The 25,082-nt window shown below is 38.0% G+C and overlaps 1 protein-coding gene and 1 pseudogene across 4 annotated transcripts in view; one reads left to right on the top strand and one right to left on the bottom strand.

Moving 5' to 3' along the window:
- Nucleotides 1-23,135, bottom strand: part of COMMD10 (COMM domain containing 10) — a 190,365-nt gene extending 167,230 nt beyond the window's left edge. For 2 of the 4 annotated variants that reach the window (XM_090276607.1, XM_090276606.1), the window contains exons 1-4: nt 23,034-23,135; nt 20,984-21,074; nt 17,651-17,761; nt 14,107-14,262 (exon numbers count right to left, since the gene is read on the bottom strand). In XM_090276607.1, the coding sequence (XP_090132733.1) occupies nt 14,107-14,262; nt 17,651-17,761; nt 20,984-21,074; nt 23,034-23,074 (399 nt within the window). In that variant the 5' untranslated portion in view covers nt 23,075-23,135. The remainder of the gene's footprint in view (nt 1-14,106; nt 14,263-17,650; nt 17,762-20,983; nt 21,075-23,033) is intronic. The other 2 variants (XM_090276604.1, XM_090276605.1) reach the window with 2 other exon arrangements.
- LOC150008855 (non-histone chromosomal protein HMG-14 pseudogene) lies at nt 14,568-14,957 on the top strand (annotated as a pseudogene).
- Nucleotides 23,136-25,082: the final 1,947 nt, after the last annotated feature.

Genomic DNA, 25,082 nt, shown 5'->3' with positions numbered 1-25,082 from the left:
ATAAAAATTGAGAGGGATTCCCCAGGAGAAATGGACCAAAACCAGACCATCCAGCAGCCAAGGCTTTCAGCACCAGGAAGATAAATCCCCATAACTTCTAGCTGTAAAAACCAGTGGGGGTGGGGTGGCAGAAGAAACTGCCGGATTATCAGGAGATTTCTCTTAAAGTGCCCACATGGACTTAGGACTCATGCAGACCTACCCCCTCTAGGATTCAGCATCAGGGCAACAGCTGGAGGGGCACAAGCAGCATATGAGGAGAAAGTGAGGAGACTGGCAACAGGACAAGTTCTGGGAGGCAGCTTCCTCCCAGGCAAGCCTCCAGAAGCTGGACAACAGCATTGTTCCCTCTCTGAGCCCTCCCCTGACACAGAGCCACACAGAAGTGAAACAGGTTGGCCTGCCCTGGTGATCATCTAAGTCTCTGCCCCACATAATTACAGGTCCATTCTTCTACAATAGGCCACACTACTAAGACAGGGAGTCAAAGAAGCTCTACCTAATATACCCATTAGAATGGCTAAAATTTAAAAGAATGACAATACCAAGTGCTGACCAGGGTGTAAAGAAATTGCTGGTTAGAATGTAAAATAGTATAAACACTTGGAAAACTGTTTGGCAGTTTCTTATAAATACACCTACCTACCCTACAACCCTGTCAGTCCAACCCTAAGTATTACCCAAAAGAAATTAAAACATATAACCATACAAAGTGTGTATATGAATGTTAACAGATTTATTCAAAATAGCTGCAAACTGGAAATAGCCTAATATTCATCAATGTGAGTGGATAAACAAGCTGTGGTATGTCCATATGATTAAATACTACCCTGCAATAAAAAAGAACAAACTGTTAATGCATGTAACAACATGTATGAACCTCAAAATCATACTCAAAGAAGCCAGACAGAAATAAAACACATTTTTATGATTCAATTTTTTATAAAATCCTAGAAAAAACACAATCTATATTGATAGAAAGCAGATCCTGGGACCAGGATTAGGGGAGGAAGGGACTGCCCAGGGTCATGAGGAAACTTTGGAGGGTTATGAAAATGCTCTATCTTGATTATGGTAATGATCTCATGGGTATACAACTATCAAAATTCACTGAAATGCACAATTTAAAAGGATACTAATTACACCAAATAAATAATTGGATATAATTTTTTAAAAGATACAATATAGTAAAGGCTATGACAGAAGAATGTATACATGCAATACGAAAATATCTTCATCAGCCTGCTACTAATCACCTTCTTTGTTATCCTCTAGTCAGTCATTGGCAAGAACGGAAGGCAATAAGCCTCCAAAGACCAGGCCAAACTACCTGGGTCCTAGAGAAGGAATCCTCTACTGTGACATCTGTAAATATATAAAGACAATGTCATGATCTCAGAGATGACCATTATGCAATATGGTATCCATATTATATAGATGTATATATTACCATATAACTCATAGTTGCAAACAAATAAACGTCTTTAATCAATATTGGAGTTATCTAGCACCCAGGTAACTGCCTACCTCCACAAAGTATACTGTACAAATCACACTGCATAGGGCTACCCATTAGGCAGTCTCCAGAGGACATAAAAAATCCAAAAGTAACTGAACCAATGTCCTTCTTCAATGTCGCTGCTATACTAAATCATAAGAGGTACAAATGCTTCACTACAAATATCACAACTTAAGGAGACTCCCTAAAAATACCCCGAAGTTCAGATGCCACAGAAGTCAACCTAGTCTTACTGCTAGGGTGGCATGGAATGTAATTTTACTCCTTAACCCAGAAACTTTGCCAAAGTACCTAATCATGGTCTTCATAGCCAAGTTGTAAGGTGTTCAGGGAAAACATCAATGAACCAACCTTCAAATTGTTTGCCACCTCTCTGCATACCAAGAATATATGAAGATGATAGTACAAGCTAATGTAATTCAACTAATACTCGCAATTGGCAACACTCTGAAAAGGTATATCAAAATTTTTTAGCAAGTACATATCTTTGAATACTATGACATAAGAGTAATTCTGCTAACAGCACAGTTCTTTGGCATTAGTAAAACCTTTATTTAATTTGTTAATGGTTCTGGTTTTAGCTAATTATTTATAAAACAGATAATACATTTCTGTTTCAACTAAGGCTGATCAAGGGTGTCTCAGATCTAAAGCACTTTAAATTGATTGCTGCATCAACAGCTAATGATGTCACTTTTTTACCCTAGAGAATTTGTTTCAAACTAAAGCAATTCTCTATATACTCTTACTTTTAAAGAGAAAAAACTGTAAAACTGAGTCTAGTATTCCAGCAAGACTCAAGAGTCATGAAATAAATGAACCAATAGAAGGATTGAAGTACAGCCAAAAATTTTTTTTAAACTAGGGAATACAAAAACAGTTTATATCCTCCTCTTTTTACTGTTTCTTTTTTTCTTTCTTTTTTCTCTACCAATAAATACAAATATCCATTTTGTAAGAAAACCTAAGCTTTGGCAAGATAGCTCAGTTGCTTTAAGTGTTGACCCAGGTTGCAGTTTCGATTCCTGGTCAGGGCACATACAAGACTCAACCAATAAATAAGTGGAACAACAAATTAATGTCTCTCTCTGCCTCTATCTCCATCTCTCTCGTCAATAAATAAATTAAAAAAAAAAAAAAAAAAAAACCTAACAGACTGAACTCCAAACAGCACAATTTGTAAATTACAGATATCATGCATTTATTCATTTAGCCACTATTTTTGAGAACTCGCTATATCTCAATGGCCATTGAAAGCAGTGAAAATATAGTAGTGAACAAAAAAGACAAAAATTCCTGTACTCGTGGAGCTTATAGTTTAGTAGTGGAGACAGACAATAAAAATAAATAAGTAAAATATATACTGGGCAAGTAAAAAATGTTATAAAGAAAAATGAAGTAAGAAAGTACCATAGAGGTAGAGGCACTTTTTGTTATGATAATAAGGGCAAGACTCATTGCTCAATGTAACATTTGAACAAAGAGCTGATGAAAATAAGGAAGTCAGCCATATGAAAATCCAGGAAAAGAACTTCTGTGGTAAAGAGATTCAGGTATCCAAACTGAACCAGGTGTAGGAATGTTAAGAGGTGGAGGTCAAGATAATACACAGTGGACCAAGGAAAATTATAGATCAGGTAAGGCCTTAAAGGCAACTGTAAGATTGGAAGTGACATGGAAAGCCTTTGGTAAAATAAGACTTAACAATTTAAAAGAATCACTTTTAGAGTTCCTAACTGGTAATGTCAAGAAGTAGTTTACATTATAGTAAACCTCCTTGCAAATAAAATGATAAGTTCTAGACAAATATTAAAAAAACAGTAATTTTAAAGCATTGTAGAATGACTAAATTCTCCAGGTAGGGAATTTGATTCAAAAAAAGGAAACCCTTGCAAGGTGAGAGATTCATATCTATATGATTTTTCCCAATCCATACAGCATGGGGTGGCTAAAACTCAAATAGAACATTTCAGATTTGGCTTGAGGGGTCAGAAATCTCATTCTTATTTACCCAAAAGAAATAAAAACATATGTCCACAGAAACATCTGTACAAAAGTGTTCATAGTTATAATAGTTATAATAGCCAGAAACTGGAAACAACTCAAACCCCCATCTACAAAATATGGATAAAAATAATAGTGTTTTCATACAATGAAATGCTACTCAGCAACAAAAGAATTACCAATAAAAGAAATAAAGGATAAATTCAAACAAAAATAATTTATGGTGATGGGAAATGATGGTGAAGGTGAAGAGAATCAAAACTAGGCACTGCCCTGACTGGTGTGACTCAGCTGGTTGTCCATCATCCTGCAATGCAAACGGTCATTGGAGTTGCAGGTTTGATCCCCAGTTGGGGCGTGTACAAGAGGAAACCAATCGATGTTGCTCTCACACATGGATGTTTACTTCCCTTTCTTTCTCCCTCCCTTTGCCATGTCTAAAAATAGTAAGTAGAAGATTTTCAAGATGGCTGCAGAGTAGCTGTAAGCTCCATCCACTTGCTCCCAGCCCTGCATCAGCGTTGCAGCTAAACCACAGAGCAATCAACTCAAAACTCCAGCTGAGTGTGAGTGACAGCCTGACTGAGTGAGCGTGGACACAGGCGAGTGTGTGTGCACACAGGCAAGGGCATTGGGCACCTGTGAAAGCGAGGCCTGGGTCTCCTGGCGGAATAGCTGCCACTGCCCAGCTCAGTGCCTCTAGTGATGCAGATTTGGGACAGGAGCCATTTTGAGGAATTTAAAATATCCTCCTCAGTAAGAAGCTTCTGGAGAGCCCGCACCTGGGCACCCAGACTTGTCTCTGTGTCCTCTGCCCTGGGCAGGGTTGTGCACCACGCTGCCACCAGGTACCAGGGTCAGGGGACTGCAGTACTTACTGGGGAGGGAGCTGTCACCTCCTCAACCCAGAGCCCTTTGGAAACCATGAATGGGGCAGAGTCTAAGGAGGCTGCAGATCAGCCCAGGGGCCAGGACCCAGCTGGGAGCTGGGCCGAGTGGCAGCCAGGATGAGGCTGACTGCAGAGACCACCCTGGGAGCAGTGTGGGCCAAAGTGGCTTCGCAGCAGGAGCCCAAGGCTGCAAACTGGAGGGAAGCAGTGAGAGCACCCCCTGCCACAGCCCCGTGTTATAATTTAGCCGCTGGACTCTTTCCTTCCTTCCCCCACCCCATCAGGATGATACTGAGACCTGAAAGAAGATGAGGCATACAGGATATAATTTATTGATTTGGGAGAGGGGAAGAGGCGTGCATGTGAGAGAGAAGTATGGATCGGTGGCCTCCTGTAAGTGCTCCAACTGGGGATTCAACCCACACCTAGAAGCCCTCTCAAGGCAGAAACAGGCAGGGCAGGGGCTGAGCTCTTAGCCAGCCACCAATAAATGGGCTCTCTGCTTTGGGGAGAAGAGAAAACTCCTGGAGACAAACCATCTTTGTTTTCTTTGTTTCTTTTTTTCCTCCCTTACAGGGTCAAAGCACAGATTTTGTGTGTGGGTACCCACCTTGGGCTCCAATGAAGGGAAGGTAGTGCAGTCTGGAGTCACTAGGGAGAGTGGGAGTCACTAGGGAGAGCTTGGGGGAGCAGCTGTGGGATTTTCCGAGCCCTAGGTACCTGGGCTCCACGTCAACCATCTCCCTTGAGAAAAGCGAGTTCCTCCCAGAGGAAAATCAATCATTTTACCCTGTGGGATACTGCTCCCCCTTCACCCTCTGGAAATCCCCTCCCCACAACCTCTGTAAATCTGTTAGCTCCACTCATTACTTTTTTTTTTCTCTTTTGTCAGTTTTGCTCTGTCTTGGTGTTCTGTTTTGTTTTTTCTCTTTTTTTCCCCCTTCTCTCCCATTCTGCATCTTAACCCTTGCTGAGGAGACAGCCACATAAACAGACTCAGGGGGTCCTCAAAGGCTGGTGGCAGGGTGCAGCCAATCCATAGACTATCCTGGAAAACAGACTAGTGCTCCCCCCTCATGGAAGAGCCACAGAAATACCCTTCTGGTGACCGGCAGACCCAAAATCTGGGCTCAGGAACCCTAATAGGGGCCCCACCCAGCTGAGTACAGGGAGATAATCCTGGACTGACTCAGACTGGTGGCTCAGGGGAGGGGAAACAAACTCTCCATCTTCCCTGAAGTCTGAAAGGCACCTGCCATGGGAGATCCAGGAATCACAGCCCCTTGTTTTTGCCAGAGCCCTCCCAGAAACAGTCTGGTCTACAACTAGGCTAACACTGACCGCAGGCCAGCAGCCAAGAAGGCAGAGACAGAGAGGATCCTGTGGTGACTTGGGAGATTTGCTGACACACCCCTGGACCCAGTGCTGACAAAAGCCAGCTTTGCAGAGCAGCTTGGACAAACCTGGGAGCAGCCAAGCCCAGACGAATCAGCCACAAACTGTAGCTCAGCTAGCTTCAAAAAGGAGGCTGAGGGCCAGACATGAACAGCAGCTGACATTAGCTTATACTAGACTCAGACATCAGAGCAGTATCCAAAGGGAGAAACCAGAAGGCAAGATCTAAACTGTGCTGGGACAAATCCACTTGGTTCTTTTTTCATTATCTTAGCTATTTTTCCTTTTTAATAGCCATTTTATTTATACTTTTTAATATGTTTTTTCTTTTATTTTTTTGGTGCTCTAATTTTTCTTTCAGATCTATTCTACTCCTCTTAAGGGTACTCCACTGTCCCCTTCTTCTCTCCATTTATTATTTTTGTTACCTTTACTGTACTCCTTTTCCCTGTTTTCCTATTTTGGTTCATTACGAATAGTAGCTCTCTTCTACTTTCTCCCCTCATAGTCACTTTTCATTCCTTTGGTCTTCTCGTATTTTTTTTCCTTTTCCCCTTTCCCTACTATTTCATTTCTCTCTTCACTTTTATTATTCTTTGTTCTCTTGTGGTTGATACTGCTGTAGTGGGCAAGGGGGTTTGCTTGTTTTGGTGTTGGTTTGCTTTGTTCTGCAAGCACTTATACAACACGTGGTGGGGTTTGAGCCTCTTAGCGAGCCAGACAGAGGGGAGTTCCGACCAATGAATAGGCCAGTAATAATCAGAACCCAAAGACAACAGGAAAGTCTACATAACCCACACAGAAGTCATTCCTAGAGCATCCAGATCAGGAGACCAAGGCGTCTGCACCACTGGGTCCTACAGGACTCCTAACACAAAAGGCCACTCCACAAGACAGTCAGAGAAAATTGATCTAATACATAAAAACAAGCACAAAGAGACAACTAAAATGGGAGACATAGAAAAAAAACCCAAACAAAAGAGACGGAGGAATATCCAGAAAAAGTGCTAAGCAAAACTGAAGCAAGCGACTTATCAGACCAAAGAATTCAAAGTAATGGCTATAAGGATGCTCAAGGAACTTAGTGAGAACTATAGGAACATAGTGGGACCTACATCAGCTTGAAAAAGGATATAGAAAGCTTGAACAAGAACCAGGTGGAAATGAAGAATGCAATATATGAAATGAAGAACACACTAGAAGGAATGAAGAGCAGGCTAGATGAAGCAGAGGATTGAATCTGCGAGTTGGAAAGTGGGAAAAAAAATGCACAATGCAAAAAAATGAAAAAAGACTCAAACAGAATGAGGCTAGTCTAAGGGAGCTTTGGGAAAACATGAAATGTAATAATATTCACATCATAGAGATACCAGAAGGAGGAGGAAAGAAACAAGGGATAGAAAACCTGTTTGAAAAAATAATGCTGGAAAATTTCCATAACTTGGTGAGGGAAAATGTCACGCAAGTCCAAGAAGCACAGAGGGTCCCAATCAAGATCAACCCAAAGAGGCCCACTCCAAGACACATTACAATCAAACTGGCAAAATTTAAAGACAAAGAGAGAATCTTAAAGGTGGCAAGGGAGAAACAGGTAGTAACACACAAGGGAACTCTGATAAGGTTATCAGCTGATTTATCGATAGAAACTCTACAAGCCAGAAGGATTTGACAAAAAATATTTGAAGGAATGAAAAGCAAAGACCTGTAACCAAGACTATTCTATCCAGACAGGCTCTCATTTAAAATGGAAGGCAAAATAAAGAGCTTCCTATACAAAAGAAGGCTAAAAAAGTATACATCTCCACAAGCCAACACTGCAAGAGATGTGAAAGAGACTGCTTTATGAAAATGAAGAAAGAAGGGGGAGGAGAAAGGAACACAGGTACAAAGGGAAGAAACGGCAATGAATAAATACCTATCAATAATAACCTGAAATGTAAATGGATCAAATGCTCCAATAAAAAGACATAGGGTAGCTGAATAGATAACAAAACATGACCCTCGTATATGCTGTCTACAAGAGACCCACCTAAGAACAAAAGAAATACACAGGCTGAAAGTGAAGCGACAGAAAAAATATTACACAAAAATGGACATGGGAAAAAAAGCTGGGGTAGCAATACTTACATCAGACAAAAGACTTCAAAACAGAAACAATAAAAAGAGACAAAGAAGATCACGTCATAACACTTAAGGGGGTAGTCCAACAAGAAGGTATAACTCTTGTAAATATATATGCACCCAATATAGGTGCACCTGAATATATAAAGAGAATACTGGAGTATTTTAAGAAAGAGAAGGACAGCAATACAGTCATTATACGGGATTTTAACACCCCACTGTCAACAATGGAAAGGTCATCCAAACAGAAAATCAACAAAAATATTGCAGAATTGAACTACACTCGAGACCAAATGAACTTAATTGATATTTATAGAACACTTCACCCCATAGAAGAAAAATATACATTCTTCTCAAACACACATGGATCATTCTCAAAGATAGGCCACACGGTAAGACACAAAACAAGCCTTAACAAATTCAAGATAACTGAAATCATATCAAGCATCTTCTCAGATCCCAATGGCTTGAAACTAGAAACCATCCTCAAGAAAAAAACAAAACAAAACTCAAAAACACTGAAATACATGGAGGCCAAATGACAGATTATTAAATAATGAATGGGTTAACAATGAGATCAAGGGAGAAATCAAATAGTATCTGGAAATAAATGAAAATGAACACACAACAACCCAAAACCAATGAGACACAGCGAAGGCAGTCCGGAGGGAGAAGTTCATAGCAATACAGGCCTACCTAAAAAGGGATAGAAGAATCTCAAATAAACAACCTAACCCTACATCTAAAAGAACTATAGGAACAACAACAAAGCCCAGAGTAAGTAGAAGAAAGGAAATAATCAAGAACAGAGCAGAATTAAAGGACATAGAGACTAAAAAATAAAAATAAAAGATTTCAAGGATCAATTAATCCAGGAGCTGGTTTTTCGAAAAGACAAACAAAATTGACAAGCCTTTAACCAGAATTATCAAGAAAAAACGAGAGATGATCCAAATAAATAAAATCAAAAATGAAAGAGAAGTAACAACTGATACCACAGAAATACAAAGGATTAGAAGAAATTACTATGAACAACTATATGCCAAGAAATTGGACAACCTGGGCAAATGGATAAATTTCTAAACACATATAATCTTCCAAAACTGAATCAGGAAAAAGAAGAAAACCTGAACAGACTGGTAACAACTAGCAAGATTGAAGTAGTAATCAAAACACTACTGACAAACAAAAGCCCTGGACCAGATGGTTTCACAGGAGAATACATTCAAAGAAGAACTAAAAGTGATCCTTCACAAACTATTCCAAAAAATTCAAGAAGAGGAAAGACTCCCAAACTCATTTTTTGAGGCCAGTATTATCCTAATCCCTAAACCAGGTAAAGACATACAAAGAAAGAAAATCACAGGCCAATATAACTGGTGAACATAGATGCGAAAATCTTCCAACAAAATACTAGCAAATAAGATCCAACAACACACTAAAAAGATCATACACCATGATCAAGTGGGATTTTTCCAGGGATGCAAGTATGATACAATACTCACAAATCAATAAATGTCATACATCACATAAACAAAATGATAGACAAAAATTACATGATCATATCAATAGATGCAGAAAAAGCATTTGATAAAATCCAGCACCATTTCTGATTAAAAAAACACTCAGCAAAGTGGGAATAGAGGGAGCATACCTCAACATAATAAAATCCATATACAAAAAAACCTACTGCTAACATCATACTCGACAGGCAAAAACTAAAAATGTTTCCCTTAAGCTCAGGAACTAGACAAGGCTGTGCACTCTCACCACTCCTATTCAACATGGTACTGGAAGTTCTAGCCACAGTGATCAGACAAGAAGAAGAAATAAAAGGCATTCAAATTGAAAAAGAGGAATTAATAGTCAATACTTGCAGACTATAGGATAGCCTACATAGAAAACCCTATAGGCTCCACCAAAAAACTTCTTTTAAGTAAATTTGGCAAAGCAGCTGGATACAAAGTCAATATTCAGAAATCGATGGCTTTTTTGTACACCAACAATGAAATATCATAAAGAGAAACTAAGAAAAAATCCCATTTACTTTAGAAACAAAAGATAATAATAAAGTACTTAGAAATAAACTTAACCAAGGAGGTAAAAAAGACCTGTACTGGGAAAACTATAGAAGAGTGAAGAAAAATATGGAGGAAGATACAAATAAACAGGAGCATATACCCTGTTCATGGATAGGAAGAATTAATACCATTAAAATGTCCATATACACAAAGCAATCTATAGATTCAACACAACTCCTATTAAAATATCGATGGCATATTCTACGGATCTAGAACAACACTTCAACAATTTATATGGAACCAAAAAAGACCCCAAATAGCCAGAGCAATCTTGAGAGAGAAGAATAAAGTTGGAGAGGTCACAATACCTACTATCAAACTACACTGCAAGGCCACTGTAATCAAAACAGTGTGGTACTGGCATAAAAACAGAAACATAGATCAATGGAACAGAATAGAGAGCCCAGAGATAAACCCATGTCTCTATGATCAATTAATATTTAACAAAGGGGTCATGAACATACAATGGAGTAAAAATAGCCTCTTTAATAAATGGTTTTGGGAGAACTGGAATGGTATGTGCAAAAAATGAAACTAGACCACCAACTTATACCATACACCAGAATAAACTCAAAATGGATAAAAGACTTAAATATAAGTCATGATACCATAAAAATCCTAGAGGAAAACATAGGCAATAAACTTTCAGATATCCCACAGAGCAATATTTTTGCTGATATATCTCCTAGGACAAGGGAAATAAAGAAAAAATAAAATAAACAAATGGGATTACATCAAATTAAAAAGCTTCTGCATTGCTAAAGAAACCATCATCAAAATGGAAAGGGAACCCACCGTATAGGAGAATATATTTGCCAATGATACTTTGGACAAGGGTTTAATCTCCAAAATATATAAAGAACTCACAAGACTCAACACTAGGAAGACAAACAATCCAATCAAGAAATGGGCAGAAGATTTGAATAGACACCTCTCCAAAGGACAAACAGCAGGCCCATAGGCATATGAAAGGATGCTCAGCATCACTATTCATCAGGGCGATCAAATTAAAACCACAATGAGATATCACCTCACACCAGTCAGAATGGCCATCATTAAATCAACAGATAACAAGTGCTGGCGAGGATGTGGAGAAAAGGGAACCTTATTGCACTGTTTGTGGGAATGAAGACTGGAGAAGCCACTGTGGAAAACAGTATGGAATTTCTTCAAAAAACTAAACATGGATCTGCTTTATGACCCAGCAATTCCACTGCTGGGAATATACCCAAAGAATCTCGAAACACCATTTTTTAAATGGAGATGGTTGAAAAAAGAAAGAATTTCAGGGACACAAAATGGAAAACTTAAAATCTGTACAGGATATAGGAAAAAGTAGAAACTGAAATTTAAAATGAAACAGTGATGGAGAACAAGAGTTCTTAAAATGTAATTAAAAAAAGAAAGAAATGGAAAGGGATGAAAACAAAGGAGCATTTTCTAAAAACTTACAGCTAATATCCTACTTAATGATGAGAGAATGAATGCTTTCTCTCTAAAACTGGGAATAAGGCAGGATGTTTGGAATGTACCACTCCTATTTAATCTAACATCATATTAGAAGTCCTAGTCAGTGCAGTAAGGCAAGAAAAACAAAAGCTGAAAAGACTGAAAAGAAAGAAATAAAACCATTTCTATTCATGAGCAATATGACTGTCTACAAAGAAAACCACAAGGAATCCACACAAGAAAATGCTATAACTAATTAGTGAGCTGACCAAGCACATAGAACACAAGATCAATATATAAAAATCAATTGTTTCTATATACTATCAAAAAAAGTTAGAAACCAAAATTTTAAAACAGTACTATCTACAACTCAAAAAAAACACAAAATACTTAGATACAAATATAACAAAATATGTGCAGGATCTGTGTGCTGAAGAATGTAAAACACTGACATATTAAATAAAAAAGGACCTAAATAAATGGACATACTCCATACTGTTAAGAAGTCATTTCTCTACAAAGTGGTCTATAAATTAAACATAATCTCAATCAAAATGCCAGCAGAATTTTTTTTATAAATATAGAAAAGCCCATTTTCAAATTATATGAAAAAACCAAGAGCCCTGGTTGGTATGGTTCAGTTGGTTGGAGCATCATGCAGTACATCAAAAGGTTTTGGGTACAATTCCCAGTCAGGGCGCATACCTAGGATGTAGGTTCGATCCCCAGTCAGGACACATATGGGAGGCAACCAACTGATGTTTCTCTCTCACAAAAATGTTTCTTTCTCTCTTTCTCTCTTTCTCTCTCTCTCTCTCTCTCTCTCTCTCTTTCTCTCCCCCCCCCCATCTCTCTCTAAAAGCAATGAAAAAATGCCATCAGGTGAGGATTAAAAGAAAAAAGAAGAGAAAGAAAATGCAAATTAGAATAACCAAAACAATGATGAAAAAGACAAAGCAGACTCATAATACCTGATCTTAAGACTTACTACAAAGTTTATAAAGCTACAGTAATTAAGGCAGTGTAACACTGGCATAAAGATAGACAAATAGATCAATAGAACCAAATAGAGAGTCCAGAAAAAGATCCACACAAATATGTCAAATGATTTTTTACAAAGGAGCAAAAGCAATTCAGTGACAAAATGATGTTATCAACAAATTATGTGGGAAAAAATGAACATCAGATGCAGAAAAAGAGAACTTCGACCTCCACCTTATGCCTTACAAGAAATTGTCTCAAAATGGATCTTAGACTTAAATGTAAAACATAAACCTATAAAGCACTTTAAAAAGAGAATTAAAGGCTTTTGCTCTGCAAAAGACACTTAAGAAAATGAAAAGAAAAGCTATGTACTAGGGAAAAACATCTGTAAATCACATATCTGACAAAGGACATGCATAGATTATATAAGGAACTCACAAAACTCAACAAAAAGAAAACAAAAACCCTCCACATTGTAATAACCAAAAAGACAAAAGGAAGCACATACATTTCTATATGCTGGGATTTGCACTTGTAATCATCCTTTATATTACCACTATGGGACTTTTTTGTCATAATGTGGATATAGAGTTAAGACAAAATGTTTGAATAGATATGACAAAAAATAAATAAATAAATGGCAAATAAGCACATAAAAAGATCATCGATATAATTTGTTATTAGGAAAATGCAAATTAAAAACACAAAATACCACTACAAACCTAATACACTGGTTTTAATGAAAACAACTGACAATACCAACTGCTGACAAGGATATGGATCTACTGTACTGGAGTCTCATATAATGCTGCTGAAATGTAAAATAGTACCAACCCTTCACAAATTCTTCCAAAAACAGAAGGGGCAAGGGCCACTTTCCAACTCATTTTACACGGCCAGTATCACCATGATAGAAACAAGACATCACTAGAAAGGTAGAGACCAATATTCCTCATGAACACAGATAGAAAAACACTTAAAAAATTATCAATAAATCAAATACAGTAACATATACAAAGGATTATACCTCATAACCAGGATTTAACCCAGGAATACAAAGTTGACTGAAAATCTGAAAATAAATTATGTTTATTCAGAAAATGATCATCTTAACCTCCATTAAGAGTGACTAAAGGTTATAGGGATATATTTTAAACTGTAAATTAAAATTAAATGACATTGTGGTAGCAAACATGTATGAAAGTAATTTTACAAGAATATTGTCTATATATTTTCTTTTGCCTGACACCACCTCTCTAACAAAATATTATCACCTTAAAAACTTTCAGGGGCCCTGGCTGCTGTGGCTCAGTGGACTGAGCGTCGGCCTGTGAACCAAGTGTCGCTGGTTCGATTCCCAGTCAGGGCACATGACTAGGTTGCACATAAGGTTCCCAGTTGGGGGCGCGTGAGAGGTAACTGCACATTGATGTTTCTCTCCCTCTCTTTCTCCTTTCCCCGCTCTCTCAAAATAAATAAATTAATTAATTTTTTAAAAAAAGAAAGTACAGAAGATAAAATGCTGGAAGCTGATCCAAACTTAGGAGTTTATAATTCATTCACTAAGGCATAGAAAAGATTTATAAAAAAAAAACAAACTTTCAGGTATAATAATCTATGGCATAATTACTGAAAAATGCCTTTGATGTACCATAACCAATACCTTGTGGGGAGCAAGAATCCTCTGTCTGAATTTTTCAACTGTTTCTTGACCCATGGAAGACCAAGCGTTGACAAATGCTTCTGCTTTGTCTTGTCTAAGATGAATGTTCTCTAACTGCTGCTGCAAAGCTGCTGGCTTCACATTGTAATATACTGCCTATTAAAGAGAAAAAAATTACATATATCTCTAATATTCATACAGAGATCTTGATCCATTATCAAACACAAAATAAATATTAAATAATTTAAATCAAAATAATATTTTATATTTCTATTGCAGAACATTTCTATTACTTTGCAAATAATATACCATTCCAAGGACTGAAAGATTTAGGATAAAGTGGCCTAAATTATTCAGACTAAACTTTTTCAGTTTTACCTGAGGTTTAAGCAATCCTAAATCCACCTAACTAAAAAAGTTCTTTGCTTTAGCTATGTAAATGGTACCCTAATTAAAATTTTATGTCCTGGGTTCTCCCACCACCCCCATCGCAGGTCCAAGCAGCTTGGGCAGCAGGAGAAGCAGCAGCAACTAGACAGCCCAGGTATGGAAGGAGGAAGGTCAGCTCCCTCGAAGGTATAGCAAAGGAGGGGCCCAAGAGCAGATCAGCAAGGCTGTCAGATAAACTTGCTCCTCCAAAAGTAGAAAGAAAGCCAAAAAAGGCAGCAGGAAAGAATAAATATGCAGACAAAAAAGTACAAACAAAAGGGAAAGGGGGAGCAAAGGGAAAACAGGCCGAAGTGGCTAACCTTGAACCTAAATAAGATCTACTTGCAGAAAACAGAGGGTCTAAAAATGAGGAGAGTCCAGCCTCCGATGAAGCAGAAGAGAAAGAAGCTGAGTCTGATTAATATCATATACCATGCCTTATCAGTTGTACCTCTCCCCCTTCTTGTAGAATCCAGAGGAATATTTTTATCAACTATTTTGTAAATGCAAGTTTTTTAGTAGCTCTAGGAAGATTTTTAAGGAGGGAATTATACCTCATCTCATTTTTTAAAGAGTAAATGGTTTTCTTAAGAGGTGAAATCATTTGCTATTTGTTTATTTTTGGCCCAACCAGAAAATAGTGGGATATTAAATATGAGAATCTTCAACTGTCCTGGGTGTCAGCTTAACATTCCATAGATGGGGTTAGTTTTTATATCCTATGATACAGTACAAAACACATTAAATGGCAATTTGAAGTCAGTCGTACATTTCATACGTCCTGAACATTCTTAATTACTTCTATTCTTATGTTTTTGGTAGAATTGTTTCCTCGAGGAAACCACTCTTTGATCTTGGCTCCCTGTCAGAATTTTGTGCACTCCCTGTCATCTTTGGTATAGTAGCAGTTTTCCTAGTAACTTTGTTAATGTGTTGTGGAAGACTGAAAATTTGATTATATATTATATATAATAGTAAATTGTGAATTAGCAAGACTCTGATGTATCAACCTTTGAAGATAATAGTACTTGATACTCTTTTAAGGAAAATTAGCCTCCAAATTTTAAGCTGGGAAGTTACTAGAATAATTCTTTAGAAAAGAATCACAACTACATGGCTTTAGGTTTTTGACACATATGTTAAGAGTTGCGTACAAATTGGAATGTCTGTTTACTTATCCTCAAAACAACCAATAAAATCTCAATTATGAAAGAAAAACCTTTTTCATTTCCTTATTTCACTTAATTATTTCCAAGAAGTGTACAATGGTTTTGTTTCTCAACTAACATTTTCCATAAAGCACTTTCTCAGAACTATGTTTCCTCTATCAACTTCCTAGATAATATATTGTAAAAATTTTAACAGTGATATGTGTTCTATTACTTACATTATTCTGGAACAACTTCCTCAATAAACTCCATGCTGCTCTGTCTTATTTGATTATCCTTTTCTTCTACTGAAGGCCCATCAAGGATAATACCTGTAATCTGTTTAAGTTTGCCTGGCAGCTTGTCCTTTTAACAATATCTGTCACTAGAATGCTCATGAAGCTACAGCACCATTTAAAACTTAATTTCACAAGTATTCTATTTAATCAACCTACAGAAATTTATTAAGAATCTATTTCAAGCCCAGCAATGTGCTAGGTTTATAACACACACACACACACACACACACACACACACACACACGATCTTGGCTCCCCACAAATTCAAAAGAAAGTGAAGAAGGTATCACTGACACCATGAAATAATGAAAGACAAACAATGTGCTCTACTGTGATGAGCCAAAGATGAAAGGAATCCAAATAGGGGGAAGGCTGCAAGTGTAAGAGCTAAAGGCTACAGTGGAAGGAGATGTGACTTCAAGGGAAGTTATAAAATAAACTGAATTTAGATGAAAAGAAGAGGTGGAGAAGGACAGCTCAGTATGAAGAAATAGTATGACATAAAGTCCTTTGACAACTACTTGTTTTCTAAATGTTTCATCTCAGTCAAATCCCCCAAAATCATGTATTCAAATTTTTAAATAAAGAGCATTCATTTTTCCAAGTTATTACACCAAGTAACAATGAACTAAAATCATTTATAAATGTCTCAAGTAAATAAAGTCTTGATTCATATTGTCAAAACACTTTACTCACACTATTCAATATTAAGACTGTTTTACAAGAGGGGACCACACCAGGAAGCATCATGACTGAGATGCCAAAGGTGAAATATAAAGACAGAGTCCTGGGGGCAGCAAGAGAGAGATAGAGAGTTGCCCACAGGGGCTGCCTATAGGACTATCAGCTGATTTCTCAGAGGACACTTTGCAGGCAGGAAGGGACTGGCAAGCAGTATTCAATGTGATGAAAAGCAACCTACAACCAAGATTACTCTATCCAGCAAGGCTATCATTTGGAATGGAAGGGCAGATGAAGTGCTTCCCAGACAAGGTAAAGCTAAAGGAGTTCATCATCACCAAGCCATTATTATATGAAATGTCAAAGGGACTTACTTAAGAAAAAGAAGATCAAAACTACGAACACTAAAATGACAACAAACTCACAACCATCATCAACTGAATCTAAAAAATAAAAACAAAATCCAACTAAGCAAACCAGAATAGGAACAGAATCATAGGTATGGGGATCATTTGGAGGGTTAGCAGCTGGGAGGGGGGAGGGGGAGAAATGGGGAAATGGTACAGAGACTAAGAAGCATAATTGGTTGGTGCAGAATAGACAGGGGGATATTAAGAATAACATAGGAAAGGGTGAAGCCAAAGAACTTATATGCAGGACCCATTGACATGAACTAAGGAGGGTGGGATGCTAGAGGGAAGGGGGGGCGTTCTGGGTAGAGGGGAGCAAAGGGGAAAAAATTGGAACTACTCTAACAACATAATAAATAAAATATACTAAAAAAAAAAAGACTGTTTTACAGAATGCAATACAATGGAGGGGGAGATGAGAATCAAACATTCAAATGTTCTTTATTACATTGAAATTCTTGATTAAAATATATTTACAGGTTCCATCTGCACACTTGTAAAAAATATTATATATATCATAGCAATACAAACATGTACTAAACAACAATGGTTAGAAAATTTGGGGCAATAAAAATACCTGTTCTAAAATGAATGATATTGTTTCAAGAACTAGGTGAAGATCTTGCTTCTCTAGAGAAAATGCAGCTTGAAGCTTTTCTTCCTCTTCTTCACTAAAACTGTTCTCAGCCTGCAATACAAAAAGCAATATGTTAGCATACATTCAGGTATTCAAAACTCAGATACTCAAAAGATTCATTTAGTCATATATGAAATGAAAACCTGAAAAAGTAAATCCTAGGTAAAAGAAACTCATGTGTCTGTAAATTTCAGTATTTCAAAATCACAGCACAGTTCAATATCTGGATCTTGCCAAATAAAGTTCATGTGTTAAATATATATGGAGGTGAAAAATAACTGTAACTAATGGACATTTAGAAAAAAAGCTAGAAGGTAAAACCTCAAAATGTTAACAATAATAAATAGTAATTTCCATCTTTACTCATTTAAAATATTTATTGAGTATCTATTATGTGCTACATAGACAATTCATGCCCTCAGGTATAGCAAACTCTAGTTAAAAAGACACAAAAAACAGGTAAGCTACCCTTTTTTGCCCATATAGGTGAGACCAATTTCTTTTGGAAGGACGTCCTGCACACGTTAAGACATTTAATGTCCCAGAGCACTGAATACCAGCAGCACTATCCACACAATGGAACAACCAAAAAATTCCTCAGGCATTTCTACATACTGCAATTTACATATGTGATTGTCCTTTATTTTAATGAGACTTCTCTACCTATCATAATGGGGAAATACAATGGTACTCACAAATGAATCTATCAAATAAATGAACTTATATTTTATTTAGAAAAATATTTTTAAAATGTATGGCATCCATTTTAGAATTCTGTAAACAACATACATTGGATTAAATTAATTCCTGTGCTGACTCAGGTCATAACTACGAGCATCAAAGTTCTGTGCTGAAGTATCCTAAAGAACTTCTAAAATACACCTATACTGTTTCACTTCAGTAAGAACACCCCTCAGATTTCTGTGCTTTTATATTTCTTCTGTCTGATTTTAGTCATTCTCCCATTTTATTCCATGATCAATAGTCAGTTCTTGAAACTGCCTCACAGTTCACCAGAGCAGCACTTTCACCCCCAGTTCACTGTTCCTAGGCTACCACGCCAGAAACCCAGACACCTGGCCTCTCAGAACTAGACATACTGCACTGGTACATTAACAGCTTTGTGTGAGGGCCTAAACGTCTCTCCCAAGGAGCAGAGTATATGAGGTTTTTTGGTTTTTTTGTTCTTAATTGCATAAGTTGTGACACCTAGTTTTGAAACTCAGAAGCCATGAATGTTTATTTCTAAGCTCCCAGCTATGGCAGTTGGTCTGACTTCCCTCAGTATTTCCCAGTGCAGATGCTATGAGCATGATGGACGGGGCAGTTCTTTGTGCAGGGCTGTCCTGCGCATTTCCCTGGTCAGGAAGATGGCCAGTTCAAAGAGGACTCCTAGACCCACGCTTAGGTATGCTCATATCCCATACCTAAGTTGTCTTAGTTTCCCCATGCTTATTCTTACCAGAGTTCCAAGGAACCAGTCTAGGCAAAACAGATTCTCTGCCCATAAAGATTAAGCTTGCTAAAATCAATGTGCCAAGCTGGTATCATTTAGAATAGCAACCAAATACCTAAACCTCCTCATCAGTCTACCTGTATCAGGTTTCACTGTTCTAAGGGCTCTGCCTGGAAGGCAAAGGCCAAGTGGACAGGCTAAGAGTAAACAAAGAAAGCAGGCAGATCCTGAATGTGTCTACAAACTTTACTTGACAAGAGTTCTTATCACAATAGGAGCCTTTCTGGAAGAACGTTCTCTGAAACTATGAGGGGGGGTGGCGGGGGGAATTGCACCTTTTCAGACTTTCTCTTAGCAGGCAAATATTCACATATGCATGTTCCTGTCCTCAGCTGCTTCAGCTCTCAATAACCACACCTCTGACCTTCACTCCCCTACCTTGAATGGCATAGCATTCCAGCATCACTGGAATGCTTCAGCTACTCAGTTACTCTAAGATAAATATTAACGTATTGTCAACTCCAGAGGTGACTGACAGGGTCACAGGCAAACTACACGTCACAATTTTCCCTGCAAATGTTCGATCCTCCCTCAGTATGAAGAATAAATGATGTATGTAAGAATACTTATGATGCTGCACTGAAGTAAGGCGATAATGCACCAAGTGTTTTAGAGGCAGAGAAGAGGGAACAACTGCTGAGAGTGAGACTGTAACATCTTTCAAACATGAAAACTTAGTTTATTCACTAAAGAAGGGAAAAAGTACATTGTAAGTAAAGGAAAGAGTATACATACACACACAGAGAGGGAAAAAAGTTCACGGCACATTCTAGTAAAAGAGCCCAGTACAGTGTGACTAGAGTACTTGCAAAGTGGGGAGAATATAGGTTGTGGCCATATTATAATGTTATTATAATATGATGTTAAGGATTTTGAACTTTTTCGAAACCACTTATGGCTTTGATATGATCAACTCTTTTTTAGGAAAAAAGATAGCATTATGAAGAAGCAATAGAAAGGGAGAGACTAAAGGCTTCAAGATACCAGTTGGAAGATAATTACTGTGCCCAAAGAAGGGATAAGAAGAATCTGAACTAGGACTATAAAGAGAACTTGGATTTGAGAGACACCTCAGAGGGAGAAAAAGCTTTGGGGCTGACTCCTGGCCAGTAAAAAAGTAAATAAGAGTCCAAGTTCTTGTTTAATGGTGATGCCTGGAACCAGACAGAACAGTTAGTGGGTGCTCAATAAACATGTGAAGGATGAAATTAACTTTTTATAACTTGATAAAATAGTTAATTTAGATTGGTGAGCAAGCAGTGAATTACTGACAATCAATATGTACAAAATAATCACACCCTTGAAATAAAAGTGAGAGTCAATGAAAGATTAAATACTGATTGATAGCCATACCACAGAATTATTTTAAAGAATAGTAATGAAGTCATAAAATTGGAATTTTCCCAAAGCATGTTCCACAGAACCTTAGTCCCAAAATATATATCATGATAAAACAGTTCCAAAGGTCAAACACATCTGAAAAATTTTGCACACTATATTCACCCTTAAATATTTACCATAAACACTACCATATAATATACTCTGAAAATTTCTATAATAAAAAAATTAACTTTAATGAAGACAGAGCTTCCCAAACTTTTGACCATAGGACATTATCAAACTTTCTAAAGACCTAGTGTTTTCAAAGACACACTGGGGGGCACTATACTTTGCAAAAAGTTCTTTAAGTAGAAACACAGAGTTTCAGTGGAATCACAAGAAAGTATTATAAGTTAGAGAAATGCAAAAGTACAAACCTTCAGGTGAAGTTTTTGAAGAATTCGGGTGAGCAGCCGTGGAAATCTTCCTATATCTATTGCGTTTATCAGTGACACTGCTTTTTTCATGCTAAATAAATTAGTAAAACAAAGTTTTTAAGTGAGCTTTCCAAGTGTAATTGTATTTGCTGTAAGTACAGTTGTCTATAACTGCAACTGTCTGTAAGTTTTCATTTCAACAACTCTGATTGCTATTAGGTAAGCCTGAGTGAACTATAAAAAAGCAGATGATGGCCAGTAAAAGAGGCAGGGTATTTCCTAAAAGATGCCTTCAAAAAGCACTATTGTTGTAAAGGTCTTTTTGGCAAATTTTGTCTTTCTTTTGGGCAAGGACAACTACTAGAAGAAGCCTGCACTCTGTGGGGAATAGCATTAATTTAGCAGTAGGTGTTTAAATATCCACTTAACCCAAAATGCAATCCTGAAAAGAGTTGGGAGGAAGTGGCTATTACATCAAAAATATAAAGAAAAGCATGCTGCCTGGCAGATAATAGAATTTTTTAAAAACCTACATACAAAAATCATTTGGGGGTCACTAAATATCCAGTTGTTTTAAAACCTTGCTTCAATTGTAATGATTAGCTTTAAGGTGTGTGATAAGAACAATTCTATTGCACTGTGTTATTATGGTTTACTGATGTGGTGTGTTGTTTCCCAGGACATTGGGAACTGGCTGTCAGAACTCAAGGAATCCAGAAAGAAGGAAAAACTAAAATGACAACTCTATTCTTTAAGATTCCTGCCCAATCCAGGCACAAAAAAGGTGTTCTGTTTTTTTTTTTTCTTTCCCAATTTCAAGTATTTGCTTATATATTGAGTTGGCCAAAAAGTCATACTGTTATTTCCGTAAAATAAGACACATTTTTCATTTTCACCAATAACTTTATTTATTTGGATATTTCGAGTGTGTCAACTATCTCTCACTTTTGACTTCTAGTGGGTAGAAGCCAGGGGCGCCGCTAAACATCTTCCAATGCATAAGCCAGCCCCACAGCCAAGAATTGTTTGGCCAAAATGTCAATAGTACCAAGAAACTTTGACACATTGGATCAGTCACAGCACGTTCTCCATACACTACACAAATCTTTTTTTTTAAATGGTTTCAGTTGAGTTTTTACCTACTTGAAATAATAAAGCATAATACGCTGAAAATATTGCATAATTTTCTTTCATCCTCAATATTAAAATGGCTGCACAAAAATTCACCAACTTTGATAATTTTTTTAAAAATGCACACTGATATGACAGCTGTCTCAACACAATCTAACAAAATTGTTTTGAATGACGTTAAAGGCAACTAAGCCCTACGAGAGCCACTCTACAGAAAAAACGCTGACAGGCTTTTTGGCCAATTCAATAATAGCTCAGCACTTTTTCCGCATTCACACACCACCTCATTATGATTTAATTACTTTTTATTACATAGAGTCATTTTTACTTAAATAATTTTATTTTAAAAGAGAACTTCATCTCACCACCATGGTCAGCAGACCTTACCTACCATAAACAGAAATTAACTAAAAATAAACAAAACGAAAATAAAAGCAATGTTATCAAATTTCGGCGACATAATGTTACCAACTCAAAAAACTCCTGGCCTGAAGTCTATTCTATCTTGATGGAAAAGGGATACTGACACGTGTTAGGGATTAAAGACCGTCCAGCACCCACGGGAGTCTTTTGCATAATCAGAGGGTCTGAACGAGAATTTAAAAGGGAAACGGAATACCTTCCCACGTCACTCAGCATCACTCCAGGGAGGCCTGGGTGCTGCTGCCGCCACTCAGAACAGTGACAGCTGCCACAAGCGGCAGTCCTGCCTCAGCTGCCCGGCGCACTGTGACCCGCGCAGCTGCACCACCGGGAGGTGGAGCGACCACAGTCCCGCGCACTCTTGCGGGACCCGCACTGCGACTCGGACAGCCCCGCGCCCACCCCTCCCGACGCGGACCACGCGACGGTGCCAAGGCGGCAGACAGCAGGAGTATCCTTGTGCCTGCCCCGTCCGCGCCACCCAGGGGACGGCTACCTGGGGCTCTCCCGCAGGATCAGTGCCACGGACGCCGCCATCCTTGAAGCTCCCTCGCCGGGCTGCTACCTGTCAGCTGCTCCGAGCACAACCAATGGCCGCCGCGGCCGACGGAAACACGGAAGGGCCAAGCCGCGCAGCTGCCTCCCGGGCCTTCGGCCTCCTACGGCCCCGCGCCGGGTCCAGTCTGCGGTTCTGTAGATTCCAGGGAGGGTCACCGTCCACTGCCCTGCCTCTCTAGGCTGTTCGGAGTTAAGGCTGTATGCATAATAATTTATTTGTATTTGTATATTTATTAATTATGTATACCTGGATGTGGATGTGTGTTATTATGTATGTAGTATGTGTGTATAAGCATACGTATATTTAGGGGTGTGTATATATATATATGCATATTATATATACGCCTTGCGGGGCGCCAGGTGGAGCTTGCAGTATGTACCTTCATTTGTTCAACAATACTCTTTGAGCGCCTACTCCATGCCAGGAGCTGTGCTAGGAACTTGGGATACAAAATACCAAACTTTTCTGCCCTCTGGGTTTGCCAGCAGCACAAATGGACAATATTTGTTGCTCCCTCTTTGGGGTCCAGAACTAAGCTGGGTACTGCATAGTGGGAGCGATATAGCACCACAAAGATGTCTGTTAAGGATTTCACAAGAGAGTAAGTAGAGAGACAACAGGAGTTCACAAATACCCTGGTTTACCTCAAAGAAAAACTTGTAGTGCATTAAGGGAATTCAGAGGTAAGATCAGGGCAGGTGACATGAAGAAGCCTTGAGTAATGTGGTGTGGCAGGTGCACTTAATTAATCTGGTGAAAAGTTGAGAGCCATTAAATGTTTTGAAGCAAAGAAATTTCTGTAATGAGCGCAGGGTTGTTTGTTTTTGCTTGCTTGTTTGTTTTAAGATTACTGTCGGCAGAATAATGATTGGATTGGAAAGAGGTAAACAAAAAAGCCAGATAGGAAACTTGCAATAATCTATGGAAAGCAATAACATCCTGTGGTAGTAAAATGGCATTGGAGAATAAAAAGATAGTGGATAGATTAGAGTTACATCTCAGCTGTAGAATCTTCAGGAGCTGGCAAAAGATTGAAGTTAATTTCCCTACCTAATTATGTTTTACTTAAATTATTATTTAAATTAGTTGGCATTCTTAGAGCAGCCCAAAAACATCCTAACTAAAAGGAGAAGCCAGATTGCAAATTAAAAGTCAATAATACCCACATGGATAATTGAGTCAATTATACAAATATATTTAGTTTCACAACACTCCACATACTCTCCAAATGCTGCAATATGTAAAAAAAGATGTATGTGAATCTACATAAATTATAGGTTCTGATACAAATACATTACCCTACCTGGCAAACTTTAAGAGTCCCAATCCAATCACCTTTTGAATCATTCCCCATTTGTCTTGATTCACTGCCTGAAGTAGAGGCACTAACCAGCTAAAACCCTTTGAATCTCTAGTGAGGTTCCCATCTTCCTCAGTTGCTTTCAAAACCATAGCTAGGATTTTGAGCGAAAGAGCAGCTAGTTTATGTGGGTCCTGGATCAATATAATCTGGAACAAAGCATTTAACTCTACTGTTTCCCATTTCTGATCTGCAAAATGGGGGTGAGAACACTGTCTGCTCTTCTACACTGTGGTGACAATTAAGTAATGTGATGTATATGTACAAGAAACACTCGATCATCCCTTATAAAGCAAAGCACGGGCTTCTGAGGTTTTAGAAAAAGAGAGCCTCCAGTGGATACAGAGGCCTCTCATTCTATTTTTCACTATGGGGTGATCATGTCTTATTGACACTTGCTATAAAGGCTTGATGCAGTAAATAATTTTACACCTTAAATGAGACCCTCACCCAAAATATTTCTGTGGTCTCTGGAATATAGGCATATATAGCCATGAAAAAGTCCTTATAATTGTCTACCTTTTGTTACCTGCTAGAAAACAGGAAATGTACCTCCTAGAGATATAATTCCATGATCACACTTTATCCCTAACCCCCAAACTTGTCAGCCCATTTTTATAATGGAT

This window comes from Furipterus horrens, unplaced genomic scaffold (assembly GCF_987537825.1).
Source record: "Furipterus horrens unplaced genomic scaffold, mFurHor1.1.pri manual_scaffold_5, whole genome shotgun sequence".
In the NCBI taxonomy this organism is placed as follows: domain Eukaryota; kingdom Metazoa; phylum Chordata; class Mammalia; order Chiroptera; family Furipteridae; genus Furipterus; species Furipterus horrens.
The sequence above is the reverse complement of the archived record's forward strand: the minus strand, read 5'-3'. Positions and strand labels throughout refer to the sequence as shown.